Source organism: Poecilia reticulata, linkage group LG4 (genome assembly GCF_000633615.1).
Source record: "Poecilia reticulata strain Guanapo linkage group LG4, Guppy_female_1.0+MT, whole genome shotgun sequence".
Classification (NCBI taxonomy): Eukaryota; Metazoa; Chordata; class Actinopteri; order Cyprinodontiformes; family Poeciliidae; genus Poecilia; species Poecilia reticulata.
The window spans coordinates 1,501,277-1,528,796 of NC_024334.1; the positions used below are offsets into that span (position 1 = coordinate 1,501,277).

General features: G+C 39.0%; 2 protein-coding genes across 3 annotated transcripts; one reads left to right on the top strand and one right to left on the bottom strand.

Annotated features, from left to right (window-relative positions):
* Positions 1-149: 149 nt before the first annotated feature.
* Positions 150-10,560, top strand: mcoln3b (mucolipin TRP cation channel 3b). Its single transcript, XM_008406216.2, has 14 exons — positions 150-233; positions 1,823-2,092; positions 2,183-2,350; positions 2,659-2,812; positions 4,645-4,720; positions 4,814-4,910; positions 5,087-5,186; positions 5,278-5,390; positions 5,731-5,880; positions 6,004-6,105; positions 8,125-8,247; positions 8,326-8,532; positions 8,645-8,775; positions 9,846-10,560. The coding sequence occupies exons 2-14, from the start codon at positions 1,877-1,879 to the stop codon at positions 9,883-9,885; spliced, it is 1,677 nt and encodes a 558-aa protein (XP_008404438.1). The 5' UTR covers positions 150-233; positions 1,823-1,876; the 3' UTR covers positions 9,886-10,560.
* Positions 10,114-26,826, bottom strand: LOC103463079 (G-protein-signaling modulator 2-like). 2 transcript variants are annotated; one of them, XM_008406215.2, is made up of 16 exons: positions 26,630-26,826; positions 26,499-26,540; positions 18,635-18,856; positions 18,408-18,543; positions 18,028-18,167; positions 16,940-17,063; positions 16,432-16,547; positions 15,102-15,257; positions 14,566-14,674; positions 14,236-14,398; positions 13,951-14,042; positions 13,694-13,870; positions 12,702-12,861; positions 11,773-11,958; positions 11,580-11,695; positions 10,114-10,874 (listed from the first exon to the last, which is right to left on the bottom strand). In XM_008406215.2, the coding sequence occupies exons 1-16, from the start codon at positions 26,635-26,637 to the stop codon at positions 10,707-10,709; spliced, it is 2,115 nt and encodes a 704-aa protein (XP_008404437.1). In that variant the 5' UTR covers positions 26,638-26,826; the 3' UTR covers positions 10,114-10,706. The 2 variants fall into 2 exon arrangements, with proteins under 2 accessions (XP_008404437.1, XP_008404436.1); XM_008406214.2 differs by lacking the exons at positions 26,499-26,540; positions 26,630-26,826 and adding an exon at positions 21,736-21,967.
* Between the last annotated feature and the right edge of the window lie 694 nt (positions 26,827-27,520).

Sequence of the window (27,520 nt, forward strand, 5' to 3'; positions counted from 1 at the left end):
GCACAAGCCAATCAAGTCCCAGCTTGACAGTGACGTCAAAACAATGTTATAAATTTACCTGGGCAAGAATTTATAGTCTCGGTAGATCAGTCATCTGCAATTTGAACGCAGACATGACCATAACACCAAACCAGAAATCCCCGTGAGATGTATTGTTTTAATTGAAACGAATCTTAGTAAAAGTTTGTGTAAACTGCGGTGGGTGCTTCAGAAATTGATTGAAGTGAAGAACGGTGAGTCAAAGATTTATTGCTTATGTTTGGGAATATTATCCTTTTTTTTTCCTTGGATGCTTATTTCTAAAAGAGAAAACAGTATAATCAGACTTCTCTGATTGGAAACTGTAATGAATTATTGATGTTCAGTTCAGATGCACCACGACTTCTTCTACACTCTGTCATATGGAAAACTGTCCCTGGTTCATTCTAATCAGAGACACTAGAACAACGGGTTGATAACACGCCACGTTTTGTAAATAAATTCTTTACTCTTCTCGTAAGAAGCGAACTTATTCATTTCCTGGTTAAAGCGCCTTGCGAAAGTATTCCTTTCCCCCGCTTTCACATTTAGTTCCACCACAACAGTAAACTTCAGTGTACTTTATTATGATTGATACATTTAAGAGGTGATAGAAAAATGATTAAAATGATTTAAAAAAAAGAGGCATGCATGTGTTTTTGTCTGTCTTTAACTAGATTTGCTTACGTATTGGATAGTTGTGGATTTTAGTCTCATTTTGATTTGGATCTGGAAGATAAACCTTCACTCCAGAGTCAAGTATTTTTCAGCCTCTGACAGGTTTTCCCCTTAACTGTGACCTGCTTACATGTCCTGCATTTTACTGCCGCTATCACATTTTCCTGTTACAAACAGGAAAGTGGCATCTTTTGGATATATTTGAGCAATGACATTGTAGATGTCACTTATCCAGTTTCTCCCACTTCACTTTTGGATCTCTGCAGCTCATCCAGAGTAACCAAGTTAACCTCTATACTGCTTTTCTGAATAATTCTGTTCCCGTCTGGCTGCTCACTTTAGGCGAACAGTCATAGTTTGACTGGTTTGCAGTTGTTTAATCCTTGTTCAGTAACATTTTCTAACAAACCTTTACACTGAGAACGCTGAAGTCTAATTACACTATACATTATGTTCCATTTCACAATCAAAATAAACTACCTTGTGTTGGTCTTTCATTTGAAATTCTAATGGACAAGCTTGACAGAATGTGAAAAGATTCAATTGATACAAAAATGTCTTTAAAGCACTTTATAGACATTACTTAACCTACAGTAGACAACAAAAATGTAATAATAAATATGAGTCTTAAGGGATGGATCAGTGCATAGAGTCTGAATACAAGTCTTTATTGCAAGCTACACACAATGCATATGGTAGTAATGATACTGATTGTTATTAACCCACATTTTCTGCACTCTTTATTTTGATTTTTTCTCATTACCCCTGCTGTCCCTGAGCTTTAGCATCTACCTCACTAAAGTCTAACTTAGTTGTGGGCATAAAATGCATTAAAACTTTACCTACCTGGACAAATATGTTTATATTTTGGCATGCAGAGTTTCAAGAAATTTAACCTGAAATGTGCCATAAGTCATCCAAGGAGTTGTTTGGGAGTGCAATATTTAACTTATAAAAATTTTTTGATGGCGGTTCTGATTCAGTATATTGTGCAGCTCTAAAACTCTCTGGCTGTTTTCTGTTTCACTTTGTTTCTTGCCTCAGCTGACATTTCTGCTTCACATTTTTATTATGGTCTGCCCTACATATGCTTATTGTGTCTTCCTTATTTGATCACTGTTTTTAGGCGCTGCAGTTTTGTCGCCTTTCCTGGGGGGAAAAAATCTGAATAAATTCAGACATGGAAGAGTCCAGCGAGACTTATGGTGTCCATGAGACGTACCGTTCCATTTCGTGGGAAGACCACCAGTGTCAGAGCATGGAGGAGAGAACTGAATGCCTCCGAAGGAAGATCAAGTACTACTTCATGAATCCGTGTGAGAAATACCACGCGCGGGGACGGATCCCTTGGAAACTCATGCTGCAGATTGTCAAAATTGCTATAATTACCATGCAGGTTTGTAGCTCTCTCAGATGCAATCAGCAGAATGACACTTCACTTTTTCTTGTCTCAAACTTCATCTGAAATGATTTTTGGTCATTGCAGCTGGTCTTATTTGGCCTGAGCAATCAGATGGTCGTTACATTCAAGGAAGAAAATCTGCTGACCTTCAAGCACCTTTTCCTCAAAGATTATGTTGACGGAGGCATGGAAACCTACGCCGTTTACAGACAAGCTGACGTTTATGATCACATCGACTACATTATTACTCAGGTGAGAGATATTATTGCTTGAATGAAAATTCATGTGACATTATCAATATTTTTGCTTTTGTGCTGGTGTTAATTATTGATGGACTTTTACCACTCTAGAGCCTTATATAACATGAAAGCCTGCAGCTTGTATGTCACCATGGGGCTGGACTTTGTTCACCTCCCTTCAGTTTTTCATTGATCATGATTGTGCTGTTCTGTCAGATAACTTGGTTTACGCATGCTACCGAGTTTCTTCTCCACCATACTTTGTTATCCTCTCAGGTGTTGTCAGACTAATTTGAATTGTTTACAATTGCCCGTTTACAGTACGGACTTCTGCACAACAACACTGTTGGGAATCATGAATATGAGAAAAGTGGCTCTTCCTACAACCCGCTGCTTCTCTGTCAGGACTTCTACAGGAATGGCAGCATCTACCCTGGAAGTGAAACCTTTGAAATTGACGCTCACGTGCATACGGGTAAATGCTGCCATTGTTGTAACTCATGATTATCGGCTGCAAAAGTTAATTTATTTCTTTCATTTAATTCACAAAGTGGAACTTGTAGCTTCATTATGAAGAGTGTTTATTTCTGTTACATGTGATGAGTATGGCTTACAGCTAAGGAAGAAAGACAATTTCTCAGAAAATTAGATTATTGTATGTATAGACCACAGAGTCATAGTGGAGACTGCTGACTTCACTGGACAGTTTTATGGACATCCTCAGGAAAAACAGTGAGCCACAAAAAGCCATTGCTAAAGACGCTGACTGTTCAGTGTTCTAATGCAAAATCGTAGCTTTAAAGATAAGTGGAGGGAAAAAGCAAGACGAATAACTACAGAGCTGTGAGAATTGTACAGCAAAGCACTTTCTAGAGATTAGCGCCTCTGGAGGATATCAATGCATCAAAAGCCAGCACACTTTAACACATGGAGGAAGTTTTAGATGCATTCTGACAAGCTTTATGAAAAGATTGCTTTCATTTTCAAGCAGAACACTTGACACTTTGTCACACTGTCAAAAATACCAATGGCCACTTTACTGACCATGCAACAGAAGCACAGGTATTGATTGCATATGCTACAGAGTGCAAGGACATATTAATAAAAGGTATTAAAGACACTTCATTAAATACTTATTAAAATATATCTCCTCTTAAGATTTTATATTTATGCTCAACTTTCTGCGAGATGGAAGTCTCGCAGAAATTTCTTGCTTATGTACACAAACTAGGTTAATAAAGCTGATTCAGATTTCTGATAAAAAATATATTTCTTTTCATATTCAAAAACAGAATTTTGGGTTTTTCAACTGAACCATAATCATCAAAAGCAAGAGAAATAAATGCTCGAAGTATGTCACTCTGTGTGGTATGTTTGTGTCATATAAGAATTTATTTATTCTATAGTGGAAATGATTTGACTTTTTAGTGATGCTGCACCTCCTCCAAAGCAACATTAGGGTTTTCCTTCCATGTAAAGAATCAAAGCATTTCTCCATGACTCATCAGTCTGTGCAGAACAATGTCTCTTCTGCACAGACTAACAATTAATCCAAACATGAAACGGCAGAGGTTTTGCATAACTCTTCGTGGTTTCTGGAAATGCAAACAGTTCCTGCTTCACAGTCTTGCGTTGTCAGAAGCTTTTTGTTTCGCAGACCGGAAGAAACTGCACTTCCTAAAAGAGGAATAAATGCTTGGCTAGTCATTTCAGAGAAGCTCCATTTAATCTCAAAAGTATTCAATAAGTAGCCTCGCCTTTCTTGAGAGCGTCAGTTCTGGTTATGCGCAGTAAGCAGCCTTATTTGGTCGCAGGAGTAACTTGTAATACAAGTTTCTCTCACTGAACTATGTTAACTAAGCTGATCCAAAAATCCTAAACATCAGACATCAAACATCTTAGAAAATAAAACTGAGGATTTACCCTGGCTGCTGATGACACAGTGAATGTATAACAGGAGCTTTCTTATTAAATGAAAAATATCATGGGAGCATTAAATAAAAAAAAAAAAGCTTATAATTTGCCTTGAACAATCTGAGTGGTTGCTTTGGAAATCTGGACATGAAACTGTTAAACAGAAAGCTTATCAGCTGGAACCACATGAGATTGAGGAAGCAAACAAGAAAAGAATCCAGCACAACCTGGCCTGCTTAAAGCTGCACTCAGGTCAAGACAGCCTGGCAGAGAGGAGGAAAAACAAAGCTAACATGTTGAATGCATCCCAGTGGAATTGTTCTACAATGCAGAGAATCGCATTAATAAAGAACCCTGATGGATAATCACGCGTTTGTTGTCCCTCTGTAACAGAATGCCTTAAAATCTATCCAGCCAATCCCGAACCGCTGCGTGACATGCCTGAAAACTTTGAACTGCATTTTAAAAGGTTGGTGAGAAATGTTTGTCTCTTAAGTAAATAAAGCTTCCTTTAGTTCTCTTGTAACATGTAGTTTTTGTTTCATCTTGTTCTTTTTTGCAGGCTGCTCCTTGTGAAGATCACATTCGCTGTAATGGCCATTAATCTGCAAACTGTGAGATATCGAGAGCTGCCTGACTGCTACGACTTCACTGTCATTGTATGTTTGTTTTTTTTACCTCGGTAAATTCGCACTGGAAATACAAAAAAATTACTTAACTGTACCTGTAATAATACCAAGAAAGAGTTTAATGAGATTGCTTCCTTCCTGGATTTAATTAAAAATTGTGATTAAAAAAAAGATATTTCCTCTCACTGAGCAACATCTGTTGACAGATTACTTTTAACAATCAAGCTCACAGTGGCAGAATGACAGTCGACCTGGAAATGGATGTGGAAATCAACGAATGCAAAGACTGGAAAGTCATTGGAGCCTGTAAGTTCACCAAGCTGAGCGCACACTGGTCTGCGTGGGTATTCCTTAACCTGAGACTAAAAGACTTTTTATTTTCATTTCATTCTTTTAGCTGCAAGAAAGATCTACCTGACCGTGATGTTCGACTGCGTCATCCTCATAACCTGCATCACCTCCTTTGTGCTCTGCACGCGCTCGGTGGTCAAAGGGATTCTGCTGATGTTTGTGAGTAAAATACTTTTTTTTTTCAATAAATTTAAATGTATTATTTTGTTTTGTGAAAATTTACTCAATATGCTAAATCAAAACAGTGCTCAGAGATCACTGCTGGTGGTTTTATTGACTTGGGATTTATGGTTCTGGTTCTGTCAGCATAAACGGGAATGTGACTTCACGTTCATACTTGTTTATCTTAAAACTTCCAAAGGAATGAAAGATAATTTTAAGTCATGCATGATCTGCCTGGTTCCAATAGGACTGACCTATTATTTCTTAGCTTTACAGACTTCTTTGTGTTTCATGTTCGTAAAAAACCCAAAATCTCTTCTTTTTTTATTGTAAACAGGAGTACAGCCGTCATTGCAGAACACACTCTGGTAGAAACGTGCCGTGGTCGGACAAGCTGGAGTTTGTGAACGGCTGGTACATCCTGATCATCGTCAGCGACACGCTGACCATCATAGGCTCCATTCTCAAGATAGAGATCGAGTCTAAGGTAGTGAAGGCTTCTTTAGAAACGTCTTGATTACCAGTTTCTGCATCATCATCCGACCAACCAGAACTTTTTTTTATACTGTGGTATGCAAGCTTAAGCTTAACTATTCCACTTTTCTTCCAGGTCTTTACAAGCTACGATGTGTGCAGCATCTTCCTCGGCACCGGCACCATGTTTGTTTGGATCGGAGTCATCCGTTACATGGGTTACTTCAAGAAGTATAACGTATGAATCTAAGTCTAATCCACCCATTGTTTATGTCTAACTTTAAAGAAGTATAATCGGGAAACAACAACAATTACAGTAAGATTGGACCAATATTCTAGTCACTTCTACACTGATCACTTCTTAAAATGTTATTAAAAATAAAAATAATGTCATTAGAAAGCCGTTATTAATAGCTTATCAAGTGTATGGTTTAGTTGTGAGGCTATTTTTCAGGAGATTTACTTCTTATAATTAATAATAAGGTGAAAAGACTTACATTATGCATCCATCTATCCATTTTCTTCCGCTTATCCGGGGTCGGGTCGCGGGGGCAGCAGCTTCAGAAGGGAGGCCCAGACTTCCCTCTCCACAGCCACTTCTTCCAGCTCCTCCAGGAAGAAGGAGCTGGAAATCCCAAGGCGTTCCCAGGCCAGCCGAGAGACATAGTCCCTCCAGCGTGTCCTGGGTCTTCCCTGAGGCCTCCTCCCGGTGGGACGTGCCCAGAGCACCTCACCAGGGAGGCGTCCAGGAGGCATCCTGACCAGATGCCCGAGCCACCTCAACTGGCTCCTCTCGACGTGGAGGAGCAGCGGCTCTACTCTGAGTCCCTCCCGGATGACCGAGCTTCTCTCTCTAAGGGAGAGCCCAGCCACCCTGCGGAGGAAACCCATTTCAGCCGCTTGTACCCGTGATCTCGTTCTTTCGGTCATGACCCAAAGCTCATGACCATAGATGAGGGTGGGAACGTAGATCGACCGGTAAATCGAGAGCTTCGCTTTTGGCTCAGCTCTCTCTTCACCACGACTGACCGGTACAGCGCCCGCTTCACAGTAGACGCTGCCCCAATCCGCCTGTCGATCCCCCGCTCCCTTCTTCCCTCATTCGTGAACAAGATCCCCAGATACTTAAACTCCTCCACATTACATTATGCAGCAAGTCTTTATTTTTCCTATTTCTGCATTCCAGGCAGAGTCTGAAGAAGCTGGTTGCCTACATGTGGCGTCCTAATTACGTCAATGACTTTATTAAATCAAAGTTACACGCTACATAATGAAATAACGGGTAGCATGACCTGTGGCCGTCTGGATTATGAGCATTTGTGTGTGTGTGTGTGTGTAAGGAGTGATCTGTTTGTAAAGTAAGTGTGTATGTTCAATAGATGTGTGTGTGCTAATTTGTCAAATGGAATTGAGAATTTATAATGTTGGCATTCAGCACCCAAGTCTGTGTTGACGGACAACTTTAGTTTATTACATTGTAACACTTTCAGAAGTGACCAATATAGAAGTGACTGAAGTTTTTGGTCAGATTTGATCATTTTACAGAAAAGAGAAAAATAGTGCATTTGTTTGGATGCAACTCGTACATCAGCAGCTGAATCCATGTATATGTTCCACATTAATTAAGCCTCATTTATACATTTACTGAGACACACCTGGAGGTTTTGTTAGCATCTGTTTAAACAGCTGCAGAATGAAAATATGTCAGCATTAACTGCAAAAACATCCAAAAAGTTACAACTCTTAAGGTTCACAGTCACTGTGTAATGAAACAGTTCAGTTATCAAAGGAAATATCTATTAATGAAGTGAAACACATTAATAATCCTGTGTCAATGTTTATATTTTCATAAATAAATGAGATTCAGACCAGATATATTTAAAGAGATTACACTCTGAAGGTTTTTATCCTGGGAAAAATAAAATCTGCTATAGTTTGGATTTCTGAAGCCATTTAAAATCTATTGGTTCTGATTTAAATTAGCTTTTCTCATTTCCGATTAACTTCCTCTAAAACTTTCACTGCAGTGTGACGGACTTTGTTGCTTCCACCAGAGCATGTAAATGTCTTCTTGAAGAGGAATATTCAGACTATTTAAAATATAACCAAAATAAAGCAGTGAGCAGTCTTTGTCATTCATACATTAACATGCACTTTGCAAGATTTGCTGTAACTTCGTTTTGAAAAAGAATACATTTAGAAAATTCAGTTTGTAATCTTAGATTTAAAATAAATTATTTTTTTCGCCTGCTTTTAGATTCTCCTCGTGACGCTCCGAGCAGCTTTTCCAAACGTTATCCGTTTCATCTGTTGTGCTGGAATAATATACATAAGCTACTGTTTTTGTGGCTGGATCGTGATTGGCCCGTATCACGAAAAGGTAACGACACACCGTCGTGTATTTGGATTAAACAGAAATCTAATGTGTTTTGACAGTTTTTCATTCTGACCCGTTTAGTTCCGGACCTTAAACACCGTGTCGGAGTGTTTGTTCTCACTGATCAACGGAGACGACATGTTCCCCACGTTCAAAGAGATGAAGCAGAAGAGCAGCCTGGTGTGGGTTTTCAGCAGAGTCTACCTCTACACCTTCGTGATGCTCTTCATCTACATGATCCTCAGTCTTTTCATCACAATAATCACCGACACATACGACACAGTCAAGGTACAGGCAGCAATAAGCGCACCGTTTGCAGTATTAATAATTAATGCCGTTAGTATCTTTAAACCAGAGCAGCCATTCTGACACTAAAGTCTTTTTGGTTTCCTTCGTTTAGCAGCAGCAGGAGAACGGAGTCCCAATATCAGAGCTGCAGAAATTCCTCTCCGTGTGTAAAGATCTGCCAAACTCTGGAGTTTACAGGCTTGAAAAGAACAAGAGCTGCATCATTAGCTGCTGCATCAACAGGTAAGATCACATATCTGTTCTTTTGATATGGATTTTTATATTGTTTCATTCAGAAATACTCAACCCCCACAGATTATATATATATATATATATATATATATAGAGAGAGAGAGAGAGTCCCTTCACATATATGAAATTACAGACATTTACGAAGTCAAACTTCTAGTCCTCTTTTTCAACTTTGTACAAGTTGAATTTTATTTATTTTTAAATCGGCCGATATTGGACTGATGGCAAACTTTAAATATGGAACATGGACAAACCAGAAACTAAAAGCAAGTAAAGGAATAAAAGAAAGAACTTAAGTACACAGTCAAGGAGGAAACGGCTAAAGGATAGATGGAAGGAACAAATAATGGAGGGATTGAATAAAAAAGGATGGATGGCTGGTCCATTTAGGGAAAAATAAAAGTATAAAATATTAATTTTCTTACATGTTCATCCAGTCTCTCCCAACCCTTTCAATACTCAAAGTCTGTACTTTTCCAGACTCTATAGAAACATTGTTTTTCTCCAATCACACAACTGTTTTTTAAAGTAAAACTGAAACATAATTAAGTCTTTATTAAATCTAGAATGATCCTTTATTTGACTCGGCTCTGATTGGCTGCAATCAAGACAACGAAGCTTCCACAGATTATTTCCTCACACCAAATAGGCCGTAGGAATAAGACTTATTTATTTTATTCCATGAGTCTGTGAAGCTGAAAAGCTGTTTGATAAAAAATGTTGAGCTTTTATTCAAACATTAGCAGTTTAGCCAGGAGAGCTATAAAGATCAACAGCAGGATCTGATAAAAGGCTGCTGTAAAATGTTCAGTGGAGAATTCAAGACACGCAGTGAATAACTTCACAGTCTGCATCAAAGATGAACTCGTGGCTGTGAGGAAGATCAAAAGTCGACTAAAAGATTCCAGGGAAAATTTGGACAAGACTGAAAAGATTTTGAAAAAAAAAAATTAAAAATCACTATGAAGTGATGAAACCAAATCAGAACTAAATGAAATATTGGGCTGCTGCATATCTAAATCAGGCTTTAGATATAAAATTTTCCTCTCTTTTCATTCCAGATGCAACAATCGCCAAGAGAGGCTGACATCAGAGGCGTAGCATTTTATACTTTAGGGATTCCTGGAATCAAATTAATAAACGTGCAAGAAACCTGCTGCGAGAACAAACTGGAGAAAGATCAACTCTGGTCTGGGGTCAAAAAGGCACACAAACCTGAAAACATCTTGTAAATAGAAAATATATAAAATGTAATGTTTGTACAGTAACTATAACTTGAGAAATTCCTTTGTTGTACACAAAAAAAAACGAATCAGTGATGCTGAAATGTAAATTGAATAATTTTTTATTTCTCCGTTGTGAGGAGAAAGAATCGGTATAAAACCCATTTTCCCCATCATTACACTGGATAACCTGCAAGTTTGTTACAATACATAAAAGTCTTTTATTTTGTAGTAATACAGCCTTTGACAGTGAAACTGAAAATCATAAAGTGATGTGCTGTAAATGGCTCCACTGCCCAGCAGCGTCACACCAATCTGGCCTCCAGTTTGAGCCGCTGGACCGATCCGAGGGCAGCGAGGTGGACCATGCTGTCAAAAACTGAACGCTCACACAATATTCTGTCTGTAAATAAAAAATAGATTATATTTTGATTTAGTCTGCGGCGCCTCTATGGTGTAATCCTCCAGAGTGAGCGGGACGTTCAGCAGCCAGTCGGACTCGAAATGAAGGCCACCTAAAAAAAAAGATACTTCAAAAAATAAAATAAAAAAATCTCGGTTTCCTTTTAGCCATTTCTGAAATCTTGACTCCTTCATGAGGTGCATGTCGTCCAAACCGACGTTCAGGAACGTCGTCATGACAACTGAAAAGGCATGAGTCGAGCCACTCCGCGGGATGAGGCGGATCTCTGCCCGTCGTCAGCCCGGTTTGCTCTGAGAGACTCCAGGTGGAGCGGCGACCCGCTGCTCCTCCATCCGGTTGGACTGGGAGCGCAGGATGAGACTGAAGAAGTCCTCGTTCGGGACAGTTGGGCCCTTAGCCTTAGAAGTCGGAGCAGGGCACCGCTGATCGTTCAGCCTGGAGCCCTAAGGAGGCAACATCAGGGGTTTACTAAAAGACAACAGCTGGGTGGAAAGATTAAAAAAAAGCGACAAAGTTCTGAATCATCTAGTTTTTGTAAGACTGGAGATTTTTTTATTGATGACCACAAAGTAAATAAGTTTCTACTCAACTGAGGAACAAAACAGAATCAGGGGTTAAACCTCTGGCAAATATTGAAAACTTGAAATGAGAAACCAGCTTTCAAGCACAAACTAAAGGAAACAAAAATATATTATTATACATGGGAACGCCCACATTAAATTCAAGAAAGACATGCAGTGAGTCCTGGTTAGTTCTCCAAGTGGTACATATAAAAAAAACATTTTCATTTCAACCAGCCTCCATTTAAGAGGATAAACAACCTCAGGAAGTGGATCAAACCAACAGGAGGCACTAAAAATCCCTGACAAGCCATTCCTTTTCACTGAATTATTTAATTAATGTCAGCATTTATTTCAATTTCATATTACATTTGTGGGATGCTTATGTATAAAAATAGCAGTTGAAGTTGAATCTGAACATGTATTCCTTCACATTAACAGTTTTATGTATAAATTTGCCCATCAGTGACCAGCATCTAGGTCATAGTTATTAACTGTGTGACTCATTTTGGCATGAAAAATAGAAGATATTCCATTTGCTGGAGACATTAACACCGACTATCCACCACCTCTCATGTCTGTCTTTACCTGGCTCTTCACGAGCATGTCGAAGAAGACTTCGTCTCCCTCTGGCCCGTCAGCGTTGTCTTCGAGATGGCTGTACAGGGAGGGTGCGCGAGGAGTATCTGCACTGGAGATCAGGGCTGCAGGGACAACAAAAACCGTGATCACAAAGAGAAAAACGTCACTAAAAATGCACCGAGCCTCTCATTTCCATCACCTTGAGATTGGGCTTGGTCTTTGCTGGAGGCGGAGGGCGTATGAGGCGGGTTGCAGCTGCTGAGACGCAAGCCAGGCAACTGGTTGAGGCTGACTCGCTGGTCGTCCAGACGATGGGCCTGGGAGCTGGCCAGCAGCTCCAGGAAATGACCAGGATCCTGTGATGGAGTTTCGTGCTTTGAAATACCTAAAAAACATAAAAACTGTGGCAGGTAAGTAAATACTCACTGCCTGGACAACACTGTGTGACTGAGGCGGAAAAGCAGGATAACTTCATCTACAACAAATATCTAAATGAATAATATTTCACCCAAAATACAGCATTTTTAATGCCGACAGCTTGCAAGCTTTCATTTTTACCAATTTTTTTTTTTTTTTTTTTTACAAAAACGTTTTAGTTTCTGAACATTTTTTTCCATAAATGACTTTATATTGAGTTCATTTTGTATCAAGGTAGCACAATCCACAGAAGAGGATTAGGGCCACTGGGAAAAATAAAATAAAACAGTTCTGACTTCAATCTCAGAATTCTGAGAAATAAAGTCAGAATTCTGAGAAATAAAGTCAGAATTCTGAGATTAAAGTCAGAACTGTTTAAAAAAAAAATTTCCCAGTGGCCCTAATCCTCTTCTGTAGAATTCAGATTAATTTACAGAGTCAAACGGTAGAAATTGTGCCACTCTGGTCAGTGGAGGATGACCAGAGTGGCACAGGAACAAACAAACAACACTGAACTGTTGACACGCTGCAGTCATACCATATGTGCTGAAGTTGCAATGCCTTCTGTGAAGTAGGCATTGCTAAAACTTTTACATTTAATGAGGAAAGAACAACAGGAAAAATGACCCTCAGTTTTCTTTGGTGCGTGTGAGATCATTCAGAATATGAACCTTTTCTCACATATGGTGTGAAAACACAGGACACACTCACATTTCTCCTCAGCTACAGGTAAGGAAGAGGTAGGGGAGGGTTGGGCAGAGGAGCGGTTCAAGCCATCCAGTGTACACCTTTGGTCGTCCATTCGGTTTCCCTGGAAACGGGAGAGGAGGTCGAAGAAGGTGTCCTCCCCTATGGTGTCGTGTGGCGTCGACTATAGTGTTGGGACAAAAAGAGATTTAGTAACTATTGGGGGGAAAAATAAATGGATTTCGAACATACATAAGAAAATCGGATCGTCTACGAAGCTCTTAATCTGAAAATGTTTCTTCTGACTAGTGTGCGTTAGTGAAATCTGGGTCAGTTTATCATTTTATTTTAATATTAAATCAAATCCAGTTTTAGTTATAAAGCATATTTCAGCAACAAACATAAAAAAAAAAAAAAAACACAACCGAAACATTATATTTTTCAGAGTGCCGTCATTTACACATCCAAATGTTGGTTAGTGTTTCATTAATTACGGTACAGAAGCGTATTTCACCAAATCACCACTAAATACATCAATAAAAATAAATAACTTTTAGACCAACTATTGAATTACTAATGTGTATTCACAAAATAATCAAAAATAATTTTTAAAAAAGCTTTTTTTAACGCATACAATTTTTTTTTTTATTATCAAATTTTTATAATTTTTTTTACATAAACTTTAGTTTCTGCACATTTTTTTTTTGCCATAAATGACTTTATATTGAGTTCATTTTGTATCAAGGTAGCACAATCCACATATCCTCTAATGGCATAGTGGTTTACAAAGCCTCAAAATAAATTGCATAAAAACTTTGCTGATGTTCTTTAAGATGCGAGTCAGAAAGGATCGTTCAACATCGTCACATTACTTCCTTTTATTAAACCTAAAAGAAGCAGATGATCTCAGAAATGTGAAGCTTTGTCACAGAATTGGTCACAATTACTGAAAACAAGTGAACGGTTCTAGAAATGAGCATCATGAGTCATGATGCATTTCTTCATGTGAGAAATACCTTAGACAGAGGCGAGTCCTCCTGGCAGGCCGGGTGCTCACTCAAGTTTTCCAAATGTTCTTTCGATTTGCCGTCCTTGTACTTCTTGCTTCTCAGGCGGTGGAAGAAAAAATGTTTGGTAGACGCCATGATTGTGTTGTTTTTTGACGAGCCGGTGAACAGATGCTCATCCCAGTCCTGGATACACAAAGATTACTTTTTAAAAAGCATATCTATCAACACAGATCGCTTAAGTTAATCATCCGTCTTCTTCATACCTGATGTGGCTCGACTTTTTCACTTTTAACAGGACTCTGACTACGCTCCACGTTTTCTGGACTCTCTTTTCTCCTCAAAGATGACTTGCATCCTAAAGCAAGAAAGAAAACAAACACTTAGCAAATTTGAAATATTTTCACAGCATTTTTACACACAGACAAAAAAAGTAAAAAGTTTTCAGGTTAACATTTCTGGCAGATTTCCTGCTAGAAAATGCATCTGACAGCATTTGGATGTTTTAAAAATGGCATTATTAAAATCTCAATGCTACCACACAACTTCACCTGGCAGGTTGATGTAACCCTGAATGTTGTCTGCCACACCAGAGCTGTTCGTGTTGCTGTTGCTGAACATGTGATTCAGGCTGGAGTTTGCCTTCAGGTTAACAACGATCCGCAAGTCGGATAAGTTCATCCTGGCGGTCATCTCGCTGCTCTTATCTCCAGTCTGCAACGTTAGAAACGGAGCAAAGAAAACAAGTTCCAATAAATAAAATGCAAACGTTCAACAGTTATGTCCTGCAGTTTACTTTTCAACCACTAGATGGAGATGATGCTACGTAAATATTGGCTTACAACTATGAAATGGGAGGTGAAGTACAAACACACACACACCTCTTTGGCAATTTCCAGATGTTTTTCAGCGAAGAACATAGCGCGCTCGTGATTCCCCAGGGCGGTGTGGGCATTTCCTAAGCTCCAGTACGCTCTTCCTTCTCCCACTCTGCAGGGACACAGAGGAAAACCGGCTTAGCAGCTATAACTGACGGTGTGCAAAAACAAGAACTCCTAATTATAAAAGACAATCTAAAATACATGTTTTGCAGAGTAAACAAAATTCCCAGTTTTGGCCTGAATGCAGTCACACTGAAGGGATCTTTTAAAGGCACATTCATTATTCTACCATAACAAATTGAGGGCTGGTTTCCTACAGAAACTTGTACTTTACTAAATCTTTAAAATGCATAGCAAACGTTCGAGTACATTGTGATATATGCACCACATTAAAGTCTTTAAAAGTCMATTTCACATCCCGTCTCCACTTTAGTCTTACAGGTGTTCATTGCTACACCACAAAAACGGCTCCCAGTTTAAGAACCATTAAAGAAAGTCAGAGGAAAGTGAGCAATAAGCAAGTGCTGATGTGGTACCGGTCATTAAGGTCCTGAGCGATGACCAGATGTTTGAGGTGAAAGTCTATGGCTCTCTCGTAGTCTTGCAGCAGTGTGTAGGTGTTGCCCAGGCTGTAGCAGGCCTGAGCCTCCACTGCTTTGTCCTTAAACAGTCGGGCCAGCTGCAGAGTCTTCCTGAGGGCCAGAGAGACGGGGAGGAACGGGTCAGAGGAGGATGAGAGTGGGCGCAGGAGAGGGATCGGTAACAGCTTTTTCAATCTCTCTCTTTGTTAAAGAGTTATTGTTTTGCAGCAATTCGTTTTTTAAAAGGAATAAGTAATTCTCTACAGTAGGCAGTTTGATTTAAAAGTCTAAAATTCTGTTTCTCAGAACATTATAAGCAGCGTTTCTTTCTTTAAAAGTATTTTTATCCTATTAGCAGTAAATTAAATATGCAACATTTAACAAAACAAAGTGGTCTGATTCCTGAAGAAGTGTACAGTTTCCTTAGCATTTGACCCCAAAAGGTTTTATATTTTGTTGGTCTAGAATGTTTTTTAGTCAATCCCAGCAATAAAAATGAGAACTCTCTCTGAAAACACCAAGTTTTTAGCCACATTTAATGAGTGAAGAGTGCTTTTGAGTAACACACTGCTGCATGTCAAGACGCTACAGGTCCGTTGTGACGTTTCCTCCTCTTGCCTCTGCCGACAGCTTTATGGAAAAGATGATTTCCTTTCTCAGAAGGACTTGGCATCTGCCCACACCGTCAGAAATAATGACGCTGTGCTTGATTCGACAGAAACTGTTTGACCTGAACCCCACAGAAAATCTAACGAGTGTTACGAAGAGGAAGATGAGCGACACTAGAAGCAATGATGCAGAGAAGCTGTAGCCATTAAAGTAACTTCCTGTACACCTCTGCAGAGCCACACGCTGATCACATTCATGCCATGTCACATGGATTCCCGAAGCATGTGCAAAAGAAATATCGAGTACATATACTGCAGAGTATATTGTTAGACTTTTCAGAAAGCCAAAATGTAAAACAGAAAAAAAAAAAAAAAAAAAACTTTTTTCTGTTTTTATTTTTGTTTTAAATCATCTTCTTGGGCAATATTTGCATTTTCTGAGAAATTTAATTTGGGCTTTTCATTAGTATAATTGTTTAAATTAATATGAAAGCCATCTGTAAATGGATAGAATTGTTGAAATATATCACTATTTATTAAATCAATCCAATTCCCTTTCTGAATTTCTGAAAAAAAGTAAATTTTTGTGATATTCTGCCTGTTCAGCAACACACAAACCCCCAAGTTCATCTGCCTGCGATGCGGTGAAAATGACCCTGAGCCCCAGTTTTACTCACTTGTAATGATTAGCAGCCATTTCAAACTGGCCCAGGAATATGTATGCGTTCCCGAGGTTGCAGTGAGCCCTCCGCTCTGCAGATTTATCACCAAACTCTTTGGCAATAAGAAGCCGCTGGATAACAGAACAAAGGTGCAAATTACTGTTCCGAGGTCAGGTTTTAACTCGCCCATTATAGGCGTTAGGATGCCTTCTTTGTGAATAAAATAAAACCAAACTGAGGAAAGTATGGAGCTAAACTGAGGCTGTAAAGTTTTTCAGAAAAAAAAACTTCAATCATTATTTAGTTTCACATCTTTTTTTCAAAATATTCTTTCGGTTTTTAGCATTTTAGAACCTCGTTTTCCCAGGTTTTTTTTTTTTTTTCCAGTTTCCAACAATTTAGCTTCAAAATAATTTTTCATCTTCATTTTTTTTTACTTTTATTTTCTTTTGAACAAACTTTACGACCCACATTTAGCTCCACAGGAGTGCGACGCTGATCTGAACAGTGAGCTAAAGCCTACCTTTTCATGAGCAGTGACGGCTCTTTCGAAGTCGCCCAGGAGATAGTAGGTGTTCCCCAGATTCCCATAGGTACGACCTTGAGCTGCACGATCACCCAACTCGTTCACCAGCGACAAATTGGCTCTGCGTTTTAAAAAACAACCAACAAAACTTTAATATACAGCAAAAAGGTTGTTTCACAGCACATCATACTTTTTCATGTAATGTACCAGAAGCTGCAAGAGCAACACTCCCTCAACCAGACACACCGAGAAAAATTCAAACATATTCTTTTGCACATGAAGATAAATCCTAAATCAACAACACAGCTTTCGATTTTCCCTTTGTGTCATTTTAGTCCAATTATCCATTTGTTTTGGGTTGTTAGAAATAGTGGAAAGGAAGGTTTTGTTGTTATACGATTAGCACAGACAAATTTCTGGTAAGAAAATTAATAACTATTTTATCTGGAACCACACAATGGCAATAAGTAACAAGGAAACATGCATTTCCCTCCTCATGCAATTAAACATGGATGCTGTGGTTCTCAGCTGTATGGACTCAATAGATGGCGCAGTTTTTAAATCGGCTACGTGTTTTATAAAAGGTGGAAGTCTATTTTAACTGGATAGCCTCAGTCCACAAAACAGCACCGTGACTGAGCGACACCCCGTCTGAACAAAATGTTACTAGATGATTTCCAGATGGTTGTGAAGAATTTCACAACCTTAATCACGTGATAGTCGTCATTTATCAACCTTATTTAAAACAATATAACAAATTTAAATCTAAAGGCTAACACTCGAACAATTTAAGCAAAACAAAGGCCAAACCGTGGAGTTTAAAGCAGAAGTTTCTTAGCATGAGTTTTTGACAACCAGTAGGTTCAGTGTTTACTGGACCTACTGGTTTCGGTTTGGCCTCTCTGGACGACCCGGTTCTGGAAAACCTCCTCCTGGCTCAGTGCTTAACAGAACCAACTCCACTGGGTTTTTCCCAGTGACATGAACTGACAGTTCAGGTCATCATGGCCTTGTGCAGGCCATGATGAGGTGCACAAGGCCACCTCATCATGGCCTTGTGCAACAACACATAAATACCAACTCACTCATAGAACTGTGCAGCTTTGCTAAAGGCGATTCTCGCCTCCTCTGGAAACTCTCCTGGCTCCGTCCCACTCCAGCAGATGCTCTTGCCCTTGGCGTGGTAAATGTTTCCGAAATTATACAGAGCTCGAGCTTGCCCAACCTACACCACCAACAGCAGATTTTAACAGTCAGAAACCACACAGACTATAGCTGTAATTATATACTTAAAATACACAGACATCAGATTTTCTTGTTTGTGTCCAGACTTTGTGAAAGTTGGTCCGGAGATTTCTGCACTGGCAGATCAACGAAAAACAATGCTTTCTCATAACATTTTATTCCATCTACTTTATGCCTATAAACACTTATTACTTTTTAAAACTTCAAAAATATAACGCACCTTATCAAACACGGCTCTTGTGATATCCAAATGTCTTTGGCAACAGACCACAGCTTCATTATACCGTCGTAAAACCTTTAAAGTGTTTCCAAGATTTCCGCTGGCTTTAGCTTCTCCAAGTTCATCTCCAATTGTTCTGGAATATCACAGACAATGCAATCAAAACTGGACGTTTAAAAGTGCCAAAAATTATACTTGAACAAATGTTAAACCATAAAAGGTTTTACCTGGTTAGAGTGAGGTCGTGTCGATGATACTCCAGGGCTTTGTTATATTCTTGGAGGTGAAAGTAAGCGTTCCCCAGTTGGCTGTAGATGGCGCTGAGAATTTGGAGATCCTCTGTTCCAATTTGGATGGCCGATTCGAAAAAGGAGACACCTGCACGATAGTTACCCGCCTTACAGAGTCGCTCGCCTTCCAGAGCCAGGTCCAGGCAAGAGGACTCCATCCTGCAAGAACAAAAAAAACACAACAAATAAAGACAATAATCTGAAAACTGATCAAGAACAGTCCAGATTTAGCAACCTAATGTATAACAGACTACGATTCTCTTAATGTGCAGAGACCCTGTGACAAAATCATGTTATGTTCAATGACTGAAACAACAGAAATAATTTATGGCATTTTGAATGATCCCTCCCAGAGGAAAACCTCACAGTTTGGACATTTAAACGCAGCTATAAATCCAAAATAAGATGAAACATTTCCTGTCCGTCATGACCGCAAAGCTGTAAAAATGCCTCAGTTACCCCGGAATGAAAATGTGTACCTTACGTTTTAACCATAAACACAAAGTAAATTCAGATGTGTCTGGGAAGCAGAGTGCTATTTTTGAACCTGCTTTGGCTCTTTTCGTAGGCCTGATATACAACTGGAGGACCCAGGACACGGAACCAGACAACCCAGGACACGGAACCAGACAACCCAGGACACGGAACCAGACAACCCAGGACACGGAACCAGACAACCCAGGACACGGAACCAGACAACCCAGGACACGGAACCAGACAACCCAGGACACGGAACCAGACAACCCAGGACACGGAACCAGACAACCCAATGGTGTTTTAGAACAAAAAAAGACATTTTAAAAAGTAAAGATCGACAAATATAGAGTTCTTCTTGAAAAATAACCCAATGATCCCGACAATAATAAGTATTTTCACATCCTCTCAAAACAACTGGATGTTTGCTTTTAATAAATTACAATAAAAAAAGGTTTATTTGGATTAAACCTGGCAATAAAGTAAAAGTATTCTCAGTTTGTGATTGATTCCTCGCTTATCTAGAGCTGTAAATAAGATGAACAGCTTCACAGAGTCAAATCCACTCACATCTAGTTGAAAGCAAACATCTGCCCTCAATGAGTTGGGTAGAGTACTCTGGTTATTACTTTCTTTTTTTATATATACACAAGGCACCGTAACAAGCGAATCTTGAAAATCTACAACCAGCACGACAATATCCTAAAACACACAACCACAGCTACTATGAAGTTGCTTCCTAGGAGGCACTTTAAGGTTGCAGCTTAGCCCAGCAGGAAACACTGCTTTAGAGGGAACTGAAACTCCATGTTCCCCAGCAGCAGCTACAAAACCAGAAAGATCTGGAGAAGATCTGTATGGAGGAATGGGTCAAAATCCCTGACCAAGAACTGCAGGAAACATCTGATCTCTTCAATGGTAAACAAATGTTTCAGTACCAAATGTTAACCTGCATCAAAATCTTATTTCATGCAATCAGATGCAAAATATTTAGAAAAAAATTATTTTAAAAATTCTGTCTCACAATTAACATGTAGTTATGATGAAAATTGCAGACTTTTTTGTAAGAAGGAAAACTTGAACGGGTGGTGTATTAAATACTTCCTGCTGTAAATCAGCCTGCAGTGTGAATCATTTTTGGTTTACATAAGGTAAATAGTGCAGTTGGATGCAGGATATTTTTCTAGTGAGTGTATTCCCCTGATCACATGATACATCTACTGTTTGTTAACCTCAACCCTAATTGGCCCGGAGGACTGATGTCGTATGAAGGTTTCCCAGCCCTCCTCACTCCGCCTTCAGGAAGGAGCAAAAACCAAGTATCAAAGCAGATAATGATTTTATGATGACAGAAAACACATAAACTTGCACAAGCCTGAAAGAAACCCTGTCTGCTCTTGTTTGTGTGCGAATTCAGCCGAAGTATCAGTTACATTGCTTCCCTTTCTCTGGTCGAGTTCTGACTTGCCCAGCTGACATACGGAGCTTTGATTCGGATTAATTGGCTTAATCATCGCAGGTCTTCGAACAGCAGAGGAAGCACAAGCACCAATCCAAAGTAAGCTTTAATTCATTTAAAAAAGTAACCGAGATTAAAAAACAAAGTATCTGACTTGGGTCTTCAGAATAAAAGGGCCGTTGCTACTTTGAGTAGCATAACCGTCTCCCTGCCTTTACTTTCTCCACTTTGGATATAAACCGATTCCACACAAGCCTCCATGAAATCCAATCTGCTGTAGAAGATTAGAAGTACACTTAGTTAATCTGAAACTTTGCATTCACTATACCCTCAATTACTAACCTACAAACCATTCTGATCACATGTGGCATTGTTGCAACACTCTGACAAGCTTCCACACAGACATGTAAACATCGCCAGGACGCCTTAACCTGTTTGTTTTACTCTGACCGACGGGAAGATTCCATTTCACCAAGACGACACACGCAGAAGCCGACACAAACTGCTTGGAAGACGAAAACATGCCATCAATGACACTGTGGTGCAAAACGGAACAGATGAGCAAGTCCCAAAGATTACTTCATAACATCGTCAAGCAGATCCAGTCATGAACGCCTGCAGAGGATTCACTCCTCTGCAGAGCAAAAGCAGATGAGTCAGTCAGGAAAAGATAAACAGCACAATTTGAATTGCAATTTAATAATCGCGTGTAAAGAACTAACCATCTGAATCGCTGGTATTTAAAATACATGTTGGATTAACAGATATTTCACTGAAGAGAATAAAATTTGACTTTAATCTATGTTTAACATAGATTACATTTCCTTCCGCTATAAAGCTGGACTCTAAAATTATTGAAATCCTTAAAAAAATTAAGTAAATTTAAGATCAACTCTTAAATATCAAGTTAGACAGTTGTATTTGACTACATTTTTCAATTTCTAGATTAAAATAAAATTTTACAAAAAGCTCTTCCTCAATGACTCTCAAATTTTGCTTTGCTCTTTACAAAAAACAAAAATGCATGAAGAAAATTAATCTGCAACGGTTTTACAAAACGACAAAAATGAACATTCATTCATGAGCAGCACACAGATCTACATACCCGGTTCCTCTTCCCATGCTGATACACTCCAGGCAGGTTGACACGACAGACATTTCAAGCTTCTTGACAACCTTGTGGAGCAAATGTCGCCCTTTCTTCATAACAACCTTCCCTTTTTCCTTTTTGAACATACACATAACGCATACAGACAAAGTATAGCACCGCGGGGTGCTAATTTTACTAAGCGAATAACGAAAAGAAAAAAAAAACCTCCTTGGATCTGCTGCTCTCTATGTGCACACTGCCAAGTGGTTGTCACAGCAAAACAAAAGACTTAATCCGCTCAGCCTTCGCATCGACCTTAACAGCCCAGTGCCAGAGTCGTAGACCTCTGGCTTGGGTGAACATAGATTAACCTTATGTTGTTACCGGGCTGAAATGATTTAAAGTGAGAGCAACAGGCTCTGCTGCCATGTTTGGTTTAGCGCAAGTTTCTGTAGCAATTAGCCTTGAAAAAAAGAAAAGAAAAAAAAAAAAACAGGAATCTATAGGTCACCTGATGGTACGCGTCACTTCCAATTAGTCCAGATTTGAGTGGTAATTTTTGCCACTGGCTCTAGAGAAACCAAAAGCTTGATAAAATCTGAAGCAGATTTAGCTGAAATAAATGATAATTCACTGTTAACCTTAACCTTTTTTCCAGCGTCATAATTTATCTCCATTTACCTCCATTTACCTCCTCCAGCAACTTCTTAGGCCAACATAAGGGAAACAAAAGTAAAACAACTATATGCAAGTTAAGATAAACTCCCATCTTACACAACCAGCAACTCAACTGCTGACAATCCAACGAAATCCACTTGTCTGAACTGATTAAGAAGTCTGGACTGAAGCGCCCTCTGGGGCGAGCAACAGTATGTTGCCTCACCAGTAGTTCTCCCATAAGATCTGGCCCAAGCCATGTGACGCTAAAGCACCACTCCAGTTGATCTTAAGCCAGGTAAATCATTCTATGACCAGGACAGAGTTACAAATAACACAAAACTAGATTAGATGGAATTAATTTAGAGTGATAAAATTAAACTTGGAGAGCAAAGTGCTACTTTTAGCTCAAATGCTGATTGCATTTCCAGCCTGTATGAAAAATGTATGTCCATTATGCTGTATGCAAGCTGCACAGATACTCCAGAGTTGTAAGTGGATCAGCAAACACCTGGTTATTATGACATTGCGTCACTGGGCTGCAGGAACATTCAGTTACTTACAACCAGACACACAGAGAGGAATTCATTCAGAGGATAAAGAAGGTGACGGTTCACGTACTTGATGGGACTTGTAGGCATTGGTTTAAATGACTACATGATGATGCAACGCATCTTTCTATGCACAGTGACTACCTCCACATGTCTACATAAACTACAGTGTTGGCTACGTGATGTTTCTCCTCTTTCTATTAGTAATATCCCATAGTCTGTGGAATTTAGGTCAGCCGAGTTGGTAGGCCAATCAAAGCGCTCTGACTCAGCCTGCCAATACCAGTCAAACCAGATACTGGTAGTTTTGTTAATGTGGAAATGTGCCGAGTTCAGGGAAGCATGAGATGCTTGAAATTTGCAAGACTAAACCACAGTGGACAAAGTTTTTTTTTTGTTGCTCATGTACCTTTTTTCCCTTCCACTAAATTTTCCACATACATGCTCGCATGCAGAAACCTGCTTTTTAGAAATGACCTTCTGTGATTAACGCTCCTTGTGATGCAAGTAACCGTCTGCTGGACTTCACTTAAATCAGCAGTCTTCCCCATGACTGTGTGCCAACATCATAGTGAAACCAAAACATTTCCGTTTCTATTGCAACATTCAGGAAATTATATGATGTTATAGATTTGTTGGACTAAATAATCAAAATTAACACACATAAATACTTGAAATGCATATTTATATGAAATTAATCAATATCCAAGTCTGAATTACATTACTAAGATTAATTTCACTTAGGTAAGATACAAATTAAGAAGTACCCGTCTTTGGATACTTTACAATTTAAAAGTAAAAATCCCTGCTGCTAAGAGATGACATAACTTGGAATATCAGTCACAAAGAGATTTTAGAGTAAACGGTAACATATACTGCAATCAGGTGCTGCATCTCATGAAATATTTACAAGGAAGCCAGTAAAGACCTCCTGTAGTCTCTACTCAAAATCATTCATCAGGCAGCCAATGAGGAGTCATCTTACACACACAGATGAGCTCAACTGAAAAACAAACTTCTAATATTGAGGAACCCAAAGCTGCAAAGCTCTGAATAGAACAAAGTTCATTATGAAGATTTTCAATGTGAAGAAAATTACATGTTTTCCCATGATCAGAAAGCACAGAGGGTCATTACATTATTTAGACGAAAAATCATAAATCCTACCTCTGACGGAGATGATGTAAAAATTCCCTGTCCTTTAAATGCTGCAGAGAAACGAAGCAATACATGACCAGCCAGCAGACCTGATGGGAGCCAAAGTAAACACAGGAATCCCACTTCAGGAATTCCTGTCAACCGCCAACACTGAAGGAACACAAGCCTTTTCTAAGCAACCCGAATCAGCACACACCCCATCCGTGACATCCACCAGGAAACACTGAACACTGCTGTCTGTGGATTCTACCGTCACACTATCTCTGTCACATAGATCTTGAAACCAGAGCTTGTGAGAAAGAGAAGACACACACACACACACTTCCTGACACTTAAATCAAATGTCTGTGGTTGGAAAGCTCACATCATTGAGAATAATTAACCCAAAATCAATCCAAAAGCACAAGAAAAATGCTGAAAATGCACTTAAGTCAGTAGCATTTTTAAGCCACATCCTGTTTAATACCAAAAAATTAAACAGGATTTTTTAATTTTTGCTGGATTCAAGTTTTGCTTCTGTGCGCTGTGAATTAAAATAATGCTCACCTAAGGACTGATGTCACAAGAAAATCACACAACCCGCTACTCCTCCCGATGCCGTTGAGACGTCAGAGGAAGGATTATTGCAATGCCTGCAAAACTCCACAGACCATCAAAACAGTGCACATACCACTGCACTGAGATATGGTGTTTGCACTGCTACGCCTCCCTGTTCAGTGACTCTGCTTATCCTCTGACCTCACTTACCAGCTGAAGTCTTTTCACTCAAAGGGCTGACTGCATGTTTTTCCTTTTGTGTTGGCATCACTCTGCCGGGGTTTAAACTACAGAGCAGAGCAGTTTCTGCTGGAGTCATTCAAATGTCTAATGATGAAGTCAAGTTTGAGCGATTTCAATAAACATTGTACAAAAGAAGAAATGAGGATAAAGTGGCAATTTAAATCTACCCTAAGCTAGAGAAATGTTCATTCAAGATACAACTGGCACACAGAAAGGTAAGCATCCAACAAACTAAATTTGTACAATCTACCCTCTTCATTTCTCGTTTAGCTTCTTCCTCATACTTTGAATACAAGTCAAAAATGTCCCTACGACTTTCTCACATGCATGTCATGCTACAACCACAACTGACGATATATTTTATGCAACATTATGTTGAGGTAATCAACAATCACCCTCCACACATATAAGCACGAGGCAGGGATGCTTTTCTGCAGCTTGGACAGGGATAAATGTCAAACCTGCTGTAAATGGAGCTAAACGGATAGAAAACAAAACAAAAAGGCTGCAAAATATTTGAAGCACAAAATGACGCTTAACTGGATTTGAAGGAGAGCATTTTCTGGGTTAAAACTAGGCCATTTTAAAACATGAATATTCTTTGATTTAAACAGTTCATTGGTTGTTCTGGCTGTATGTTGTCATCATCTGGCTTAAAAATTAACTCCTGCCTCATGTTGCAAAAAACATGATGCTCTAGAGGCAGAACATTGGCAGAAACAGCTTAAAACACTTGGATGTGCAACTGCAGTGAAAAACCTGACAAATCTGTCTGAAAATAAATTGAAAACCATCCTTTTCCCTCCACTTGACGAATATGGGCTGCTTTGTGTTGGTCTAGCCCAATAAGATACATTGAAATGAATGGAAATACCAAACAATTGACAGTTTCATCAAATAGCATCATTGTACTTCTTGAAAACTGTCAAGTTGCTGTTATTGGAACTCTATTTTAAGACTCCTAGCAACCACAGCAAAATGTAAAGTGAAGTCCTTTGTTAGCATCCAAACTTCATTTAGTTACATAGTTTTGATACTTAATAAAAGGCCTAATGTGGCATTTTCCACACCATAACTATTTCAGTGTGAATACGCCCAACAAGGCCCTCTTCAATTAAATGGTGCCGTTTGGGGTGCTAACCATTTTGACTTTTAGAAGAAAAAAAAAACTGAGGAGAAACCATCATTAGAGACTTTAAAACCAGTCCTGCTTTGGAGAGGAGGGGAATAAAAGAGAAGGAAATCCGGGTGGACATTTTTACTTCGAAACTGTAACAGCAAACAGCTCTGTAATTAAATCAAAATAACTTGACCTTAATGGCATTGCGACGTTTAAGAGAATATTTTTGAAACGTCTGTGTAACGAGAATGAGGAAAAACTTGTAAAGTTGTTTTTTCCTGTTCAGAATTATGAATCACCGACTTTGTGGCGGTGACTGTTTGGGAAATAATGTCCTAGAAAACTCGGAGTTAGTCGGTGTTTTTTTTTTTTTTCCTTTCTTTTAAATACATGCCGCGACATGTAGCTGCTCCCTGAGACGTGAAGAGAAATGTCTTGAGAACACCCAAACTTTTCACAGGGAACAAAATAAACAAACAGCGGTAAGGAGACACTGAAAAAGTTTCACCTACTTAAAAGGGAGATCCGCGAAGATCCCACAGGAATGCCTCCAGCTTAAAAAACAGACATCTCGAGTCAGAAACGTTATGAATAAGCTATTTTTGATTTTCTAACGGCTGTTTACAGTGGTCCAACTACTCACTCGTCCATCTGGGAGGAAGACTGCTACAGGGTCTCGGGAAGCAGAAGAAGAAGAAGAAGAAGCCCCTCCTCGCCGTTACAATCTGACTTTAATTAGGATACGATGGCTGCTGCCTTCACGACCTGTGGGAAGTTCTGTAATTGCTCATCCAGCGACCACAGTTTATGATTTAAAAGTGACGTTGACGGGGTGGAGTGAGATGAGTACATTTCCACTAAGACGTCCTTCATTGCAACGACGCAGAAGTGATTAACTGGCAACCACGCGCCATGTTAGTAGAAACATTTTAACGCTCACTTCCGCCATCTGCTGTTCAAAGTTAATATTGCTCACATTATTTCACTTTTTCTTCATTTTTTTATTTATTTTACTCATTTTTTATTTATTTCACCCATTTATTTATTTATTTAATTTTGGCTGAAATGGCTCTCCATACTTTGCAAATTCCCTGCCCGCCTTAAATACCCATTTCGTCGTTTCCTGCCACAATTTCTGAAGCAAAACATGCCATAGATGTTGAACTTTATCTCAAGTATTTTTATTTAATTTTTGAGACAATAATGCACTGTTATGTTCATTTTACATTACCTGTTTCCAACTTTGGTTTTGGATGGTTTAGTCCTTTTGCTACTTTGCCATCTTCTGTTATTGCAATTTTCATACAGGGCACTAAAAATGTTTGTTTTTACTTTATTATTCAGTGTTATTGCTACACAAAACGCTATTTTGACTTGTGAAGGTTGTCACCTGTAAAACTTGTTCCTTTATCTTTCCCATACATCTTGGATATATAGGCATATGTTGTAATTATACCACAGAGAAAGAATAAGTGACAGAAGATTAAACAAACATTCTGGTAATAACATCAGTTAAATTACTTAATATATTTTC